The sequence below is a fragment of the Nansenia antarctica genome, assembly GCF_963989245.1.
Source record: "Nansenia antarctica genome assembly, chromosome: 10".
Lineage (NCBI taxonomy): Eukaryota > Metazoa > Chordata > Actinopteri > Argentiniformes > Microstomatidae > Nansenia > Nansenia antarctica.
The window spans coordinates 30,028,573-30,037,122 of record NC_137680.1 but is presented as its reverse complement, the minus strand read 5'-3'; the positions used below and the strand labels follow the sequence as shown (position 1 = coordinate 30,037,122).

Below are 8,550 nucleotides of genomic sequence, written 5' to 3'. Positions count from 1 at the left end.
CTGACAGTCTACTTTAACCTCATAGTAAGTGTTGTAGCTGACAGTCTACTTTAACCTCATAGTAAGTGTTGTAGCTGACAGTCTACTTTAACCTCATAGTAAGTGTTGTAGCTGACAGTCTACTTTAACCTCATAGTAAGTGTTGTAGCTGACAGTCTACTTTAACCTCATAGTAAGTGTTGTAAGCTTGTTCAGTCTCTTGGTGTCACGCCCCTTGATGCTGCCCCCCCCCCAGCATACCACCACATACAGCACTGTGCTGGCCACCACTGACTGGTAGAGGCGCTGTTAGGATCTTGAAACACTGGGAGGGGGGGGGGCTTGCGCTAAATCATCAGCAATGCCCTAAATTTGATGCATTAGATTTTTTTCACTCTTTTTTTTCTGGATCCAGAGTTCCGGGGCTATTCATAAAACATTTGGGCCTATAGCCAGTACTCAAGTTGTAAAAGAAAATCAGGGGGGATGGTGGATTTTATCATATGGGGACAATTTTAGCATCCCCACAGCGTCAGTGACTTCAGTGTCAGTGACTTGGTAAACATTTCATTGCATGTGTGCGTGTCCCCTCCTCGCCCACAGTATTTTACTCAATATGCGCAAAACTAAATGTTGAAATAGCAGTAATTCCACGTTCATTGATAAACTGACATAAGAGGGGATGGCAGTTTTAGAAGGGGGATGATTTTGACTGTTTTTATTTCAGGGGGGACGCCATCCCCCCTCAACTCGAGTGCTGCCTATAGCCCTGAACACCCAGGTCTAACGATGCCACTGGTAAATCTTGTGACAATCATCCTAATCCAGTGCATTTTCAAAGCATTAGAAGGAGACCACCCCTTTTATAGTTTTGACAAACATCATGTTGAGTGCGGTTCTGATGGCAAATCTGGTGATTGAATAAAAAAAACTATTTCCCATCATGCCTCACTTGAGTATGATTGAAACAATCTCTTTCTTTTTTCCCACAGCAACAGCAGGAAATGGCTACCGTTCGCAAATCACTCCAGTCTATGCTGTTTTAAGGGATCCCTCTTATTAATGTTACTTGTTGCATCGAATGTCACACTGCTTATGTTAAGTTCACAATGGTTAAGTGTTGGCTTTGAATGTTTCCAAAACCAGAATTTGTTGTTTGATGATAACATGTTTCTTTGTGTTTTTTGCCAGTTATATGTCTGCTGTATGTCTGCTGTTGTTTCAGGCGCAATTTGACCAAAACAGTTGTGAAATCCCTAATCCCTATTTTAATCCCTAGTTGTGAAATCCCTATTTTTACTTAAATAAAATGGTATTATTTAAAGCTATGAGAAGTAGTAGTAATTCTGTTATGTTAAATACAAGATACAAGATAAAAGGAAGAATACAAGATACTTTTATTTTCACACAACCAGTTGCTGGATTTAGTTTTCATGGGAGTTCTACATTCACCACACAATGAGAAAAGACAGTCAAGTGGTCTGAGTGCAGGAGTTCAGTGTCTGTATGGCTTTGGAGAATAATTAGATGTGGTTGAGGAGGTCAGTCCCAGCACCCAGTGATTTTGAAACGCCTGCCAGCGAGCAGGAGTTCAGAGAGGTGAGGTTATGAAGTCTATCAAATCACCCCCTAACGATAGGTGGCGACAATAAACTATTTCCTTGCCTTAACCCGAATGACAGCAGCCACCGAGGACAGCCAGCTCACCTTTTTAAAATGTCGATTATTCTTTCAGGTTGGTGACATGAATTGTTTGATTTAGGGTTAGGGTTAGGAAGCTTGTGGAGATCACCTGCTGGGCTAGTTCGGCTAACCGTTCGCATGCTAGCTGGCGAGTGAAAAACTAGTGGGTTTTTATAACAATATTTTCGTGACATGTCACAGTCACAGTTGGAGTCAAATGTGAATGTGGCTTAACTCCATGGGTCAATATTTATAACTTTCTGATTATTTGTTGTTTAATATGTAAACTGTTGGTTAAACTAGGCAGGGTAAAGACTAGCTAGCTAGACCAGTGGCTTGAGCTAGCACCCATATCTTTCGCGTCCCCGGCTACCATGGTAACAGTAGTAGATGCAGCGTTCCCGGTTACGTCACGGCACTGTGACGTCATACATCATATCACTATAAACGCTGCTGTTTGGGCTGCTGACCTTCACTAATGAACGAGATATCGTTCTTGACACGCCGAGATTTACCGGCTACCAATCAACACAAATATGAATAACAAGAAGGTAAGGAACAGCGTGCAGGGCAATCTAATAGGCAGGCTAGCATATTTTGTATATATAGATGAATATGTATATATATATATATATATATATATATATATATATATATATATATTTGTATATGTATTTACTTGTTTAACTAGTAACTTTTAGTACAATAGTAACTGTTGTTTACTTGATATTAACTAGTAACTTTTAGTACAATAGTAACTGTTGTTTACTTGATATTGTTTTGTTGTGAACGAGCCAGCCCCTCAGGCCAGGGCAGTCATTTCCATTAGCTAGCCAAAAAGTAACTGTAATGTTGAGCTTCATGGACACAATTACATTTTTTACATTTAGCAGATACTTTTAGCCAAAGCGACTTACAACAAGTACATTTGTCTAAGTAAGTGAATCATCTATACATCAGTCATCATAAGAAATAATCTATGCTAGGACCAGGTGCCATTGGCAGTCACAATGCTAGAGGAAGGAAGGATTACTTTTTAAATATATTATTAACAGTAGAGAAACTGTACAAAGGGGTAGTGGGGGGTGAGGAGGTCTGTACAGGGGGGGTAGAGGGGGTGAGGAGGTCTGTACAGGGGGGTAGTGGGGGGTGAGGAGGTCTGTACAGGGGGGTAGAGGGGGTGAGGAGGTCTGTACAGAGGGGTAGAGGGGATGAAGAGGTCTGTACAGAGGGGTAGAGGGGATGAGGAGGTCTGTACAGAGGGGTAGAGGGGTGAGGAGGTCTGTACAGGGGGGTAGTGAGGGGTGAAGAGGTCTGTACAGGGGGGTAGTGGGGGGTGGGGAGGTCTGTAAAGAGGGGTAGTGGGGATGAAGAGGTCTGTACAGAGGGGTAGAGGAGGTCTGTACAGAGGGGTAGAGGGGGTGTGGAGGTCTGTACAGAGGGGGTAGAGGGGATGAGGAGGTCTGTACAGGGGGGTAGAGGGGATGAGGAGGTCTGTACAGAGGGGTAGAGGGGTGAGGAGGTCTGTACAGAGGGGTAGTGGGGGGTGAAGAGGTCTGTACAGGGGGGTAGTGGGGGGTGAAGAGGTCTGTACAGGGGGGTAGTGGGGATAAGGAGGTCTGTACAGAGGGGTAGAGGAGGTCTGTACAGAGGGGTAGAGGGGATGAGGAGGTCTGTACAGAGGGGTAGAGGAGGTCTGTACAGAGGGGTAGAGGGGTGAGGAGGTCTGTACAGAGGGGTAGAGGGGATGAGGAGGTCTGTACAGGGGGGTAGAGGGGATGAGACATTATATGAACTTGTGCACCTCTAATAACACGTTCATGTGTTTATTTCGGGTGCAAGTCCTGTTTGTCCTGTTGCGTTTCCCGTAGTTGTTCTTCCGGGTTCAGAGCACGCTGGCGTCCGCGATGTGACTGCCGCTTCTGTTCCCGGTCCTGTCTCCTGTCCTTTTGTATCCTGTCTTTTTGTATCCTGTCCTGTCTCCTTTTGTATCCTGTCTTTTTGTATCATGTCTTATCCTTTTTGTATCCTGTCCCGCCGAACTCCGCTGCCTTCACCCCCGCCATCTCCCGCCTCTCACCGCCTTCACTACCGGACTGCATTACTCACCGCCTTCACTACCGGACTGCAATACTCACCGCCTTCACTACCGGACTGCAGTACTCACCGCCTTCACTACCGGACTGCAGTACTCACCGCCTCACCGTTCCTGTCCCCGGGCTCTGTGTTGCCGACCGACCCGCTGCGCGCCGCTCTCAGACATCGCTGGCCTGGCCGTGCTGTGCTATTACCCTCGTCCCGGGAGGTAGCCACCGCTCCCTCCCCGGTTCGGGGGTTGCCATCTCCGCAGGTGAGTGTCGGTCGTTCCCAGCCTTCACTCACTGCTGCGCGATTTGGTCGCTGGCATGGCACGGCTAGGCTGGCCGGCCGCGCGGGTTCGGTCCCAGGCTGGCAATACAGATGACAACGGCAACGGCTGCTGCTGCCACCAAGGCAGGCATTCTCCGCTGCCGCCGCCACATCCATCGAGGCTCCCAGCAACATCAACACCGGACTCTACACCACCCCCCCCTCCCCGTTCGCTGACTCTGTGTTCCATGTTACTTGTTGTTGTTGCTTGTTGTTTTTTGTGTCTCCCCATGTGTGTCCTATATTGTCAGCGTCTTTGAGCCTTGGAAAAGCGCTATATAAATTGAATTAATTATTATTATTATTATTATTACTCACTCAGTGCGAAGCCTGGCCCTGTATGTTGGCCATGTATGCGAGCCTTGCGCACAATTTGTCACTTGCAAGCAGCTTTGCATCATCACACTTCTCATAAGTTAAAACGGTGTTCAGCTCCTCCCGTGACTCAAACACGCGGGCGGCACTTTTCCGCGGGACAATCATCGGCGTATGGAGCAATAACGTATTATGCTGGGCTCCCGTCTCTTCACATAATGCTGCATATAAGCGGCTTTTCAGAGGTCTTGTTTTTACAAAGTTTACCATACGAACAACAGCATTCAACACATCAGATATCTCCATCAGTGCAGACACTTACGCAGCTGTCCCACTGAAGTCCTCCTTGTTCGACATACTCTGATGTGATCTGAAATATTTCCTCCCCTGTTGTTTTTTTATGCAATGTCTTGCAAAAAAGAAATGTTCTGTGATTGTGTCTCCACCCACAAAGCGTGCATTGGCCAAGAGTTGAGCCAAGACTCAAGTTGCAAAGCAAACTGCCCACTGCCACGTATCTTCTCCAAAACAAAATTTTCGATGTCTGCAGACATGTCAGCAATGCGTCTTAATGAATGAACGAAACAATGTAGGTTATTTTTATCATCTTGGGGTATGGGCATACAATCGTTAGGTTTTTCAGTCACATATTCACACACCCTCCTGTCAATCACCTGGAAGAGGCCACTTTGCGGACGGCGATACGCTTTTCTCTGACTGTTACCATTCTTATGCCGATCTTTTTGGGCTCGTCAACTTCTAACATTACACTCTGTAATATCATATTTCTTGGCTCCTCGACAGTTGTTTGATGCCTCTGCTTCATTGATTCATTCATCCATGGTCTTAACATTGGTATCGTAACTCCTCCTCTGTTGTTTGTTAACTTGACCAACCACTTGAGACACTTTTTTCGAGCTGGTCCGAGTGTGTCTCCGCGGGTGAGTGTGTCTCTGCGGTGTCTCTCCGCGGGTGTGTGTGAGTGTGTCTCCGCGGGTGTGTGTGAGTGTGTCTCCACATACGTTGTTGTGAATTAATATTGATATTGTGTAAAAGTCTAGGGTGCGAATATAAGACGCAACTTTTCAGACTTTTTTCCAGGGGAAAAACCCCGTTTTATATTCGGGTCAATACGGTAAGTGGAATTTGATAATTTCCCACGGCACATCTGATGATCTCTCACGGCACACTAGTGTGCCGCGGCACAGTGGTTGGGAACCACTGTACTAGATAACATGAGATTAAGATTGAAACCTCAGATTAAAATGTTTTGGCATTTAGCAGATGCCTTTATCCAAAGCGATTCACGACAAATACGCTTGTCTAAGCGTAAGTGAATCGTCAGACATCGCAAGAAAAGTAATCTCTCCTTGGGCCTGGGGCCATTGGCAGTCATAATGCTGGAAGAAGGAAGAATTACTTTGTTTTCTTTGGTTTGTTTTTTACAGTAGAGAAACTGTACAGGGGGGTAGAGGGGATGAAGAGGTCTTAAAGCCCAGAAGTATAACTTGGGCTTTAGGAGGGACAACGTCAGGGCCTGCAGCTTTCGTGGTGCGGAGTTTCCCTGACTCTCTCTTCACCTGAGTCAGATTGATGAAGAAACTGGAGCAGGGGTCGGTGGGGGAGGTCGTTGGCTGTGGCAGTGGTGTTGGGGGGCAGAATGATGGGGGGTGCTGGAGTAAATGGTGGGGCTGGAGGGGGAGGGGAATGGATGGGCTGAAGTGGGTTACTGGATGGGACAGGGATATTCATAGCTTTCATGTGACGTCACAGCATAGTGGAAACGCCCACCTGACGGGCAAAAGGCACTTTTTGCGGGCAAAACCCACGGGCAAAACCCACTTTTTGCGGGTTAATAACTTTGATTTCCCGTGGGTTAGGAAAATAATTCCAACGTGTCCGGATAGAGTAGAAGACAGGGAATCCAACACTATTTGAATGGAGTCGATCCACCACTCCTATCACCGTGGACACAGCAAGGAGCGAATTCCCGGATATAAATATTCCCTCGCCTCGCTGACAGCGGGAGTTGGGAGTTTCGTCCAGCAGCCGGTGAACGCCCGGTTGATCGAGTTTCATATTAAAAGTATATCTTCTCGGGGTGTCAGCGCGGTGGTTAATTGCTCAAAATGACCGTATACTGATGGTGAATTTAGCAATAATAGTCCCACCTCCATAACCGGTGTTATTCACGGGAAAAGGTCAATAACAGATATTTTCATGTAGCACTGTGACTGTGCCTATCTGTGGATTATTATTTATAAATAGTGGTCTCCTGAGAGGAGCGACTTGAAGGAGGAGAAAATGGTTACAGAAACACACCGTTGGGACGTGGTGGAGCGGGGGAAACCCGATGTCTTTGTTCATTGATCGGAAACGATCGAGAGCTATCAACCCTCCCCCCATCAACATCAAGTGATTGTAACTCAGAAGTTTGTAACTTAGAAACGAGTTGTCCCATACAGTGATTTTTACAGTGACATGCCACATATCATCCCCGTACCTCCATCCCACATGTATTCATCATCATATTTTTCAATATATGTTGTATTGTCTGAACGAACATTTATTTCACCATATTACGTGACTTATGCACCTTAGGTTTTTGTGAACGGGACGATCAGAAAGAGATTAGTTTACCACGAAACAAGGAATGCAAAATCAAAAAAACAACGCATTACATTGGCCGTCCTATTGAGATGATAACTGTTTACAGATTGAACTCATTATCACTATTAGGCTACCGAGTCTCGATCTCAAATGGCATTCAATTGTCAGGATTCATCTTTGATAAACAATGGCCTACTAATCAATCGTTGATGATTACATAATCAAATGTAGCCCGCAGCGCAGAGCGCATGTCTTATTGAGTACACATTTCACGGCAAGAGAATTCCGATTTGTGGCAAACACCCAACAATTGTTCGTTCACTAAACATTATAACATGAACACAGTGAGGATTCAAACAAACAAACTAATTAATACACATCATTTCATTTATAATGTGCAGTAAACAAACAAAATAATGTATACTCTGCAATTGGCTAATGGTGCCAAAATCAACTATCCAAATATGAATCTGCGTATATCTATGTACAACCTTGTTGTAGCCTATTATTATCATGGTCGACATGAGAATTGTTGGCTACTTCATATCACAACTGAACATTCATATATATAGCCTATTGCATTATTTGAAAATTGACAGCGCTGTACATAGTGTCATTCAATGCACAAGCACGTAATTTCAAACGATTTTGGTCGACAGCGAAATACATTATCAATATCTTATTATCAATTGTCAATATACTCTCTCCCTTCTTCTCCTTACTTTCCTGTCTGTCTTCACTATATCTGGGACTGCCCCACTCAGAAATATCCGTTCGTTATATCGTTGATTCTGGTGGGGGATGGTTTGAAGGGCTTGTTGGAGGCATCCTTTGTGTGGTGATCGGAAACGATCAGAAAGAGATCATTGAGAATAAGATGACCCTCCCCCATGCATCAACCATCAATTGTCAGGATTCATCTGTGATAAACAATTGCCTACTAATTACATGCCATTGAATATGTTTGCATATGAACACACTTATTCCTACATTATCAATATCTTATTATCAATTGTCAATACTCTCTCCCTTCTTCTCCTTACTTTCCTGTCTGTCTTCACTATATCTGGGACTGCCCCACTCAGAAATATCAGTTCGTTATATGATTACAGGCATAATCATCGCCGACATCATTTTATTTGATGTACACATTTCACGGCAAGAGACAGTTTATTCTCCCAACAATTGTTTGTTCACTGCACAACATGAACACAGTGAGGATTCAAACAAACAAAATAATGAATACACTCTGCAATTGGCTACTACTACAACGTGGTCTACAGTGATATACAAAAAATACATTATATACAATATTATAAATATCCGTTTGTTATATAATATTCGTTGATGAACTACTTTGCTGTGGTACCTATGTAATACCACACAGCTTGATAGGTACATACTGTGCAGTGTATCATTCATAACTGTACATAGGCTACACATATCATAATATCTTATCACTATTGCATGGAACTTGGGTAAACCCGCTGTGAAAAAAAAACCTCAGCTCCAACAAATCTGAAGGGATTGGGAGACATACTGTACAGTTTATCA

At 44.4% G+C, this 8,550-nt stretch overlaps 1 protein-coding gene across 1 annotated transcript in view; it reads left to right on the top strand.

The window, feature by feature from the left end:
* The window catches only part of LOC308165969 (synaptonemal complex protein 3-like), an 8,082-nt gene extending 6,775 nt beyond the window's left edge, over positions 1-1,307 (top strand). The window contains exon 9 of the mRNA XM_080540181.1: positions 972-1,307. Coding sequence (XP_080396307.1) covers positions 972-1,025 — 54 coding nt within the window. The 3' untranslated portion in view covers positions 1,026-1,307. The remainder of the gene's footprint in view (positions 1-971) is intronic.
* The last annotated feature ends 7,243 nt before the right edge of the window (positions 1,308-8,550 follow it).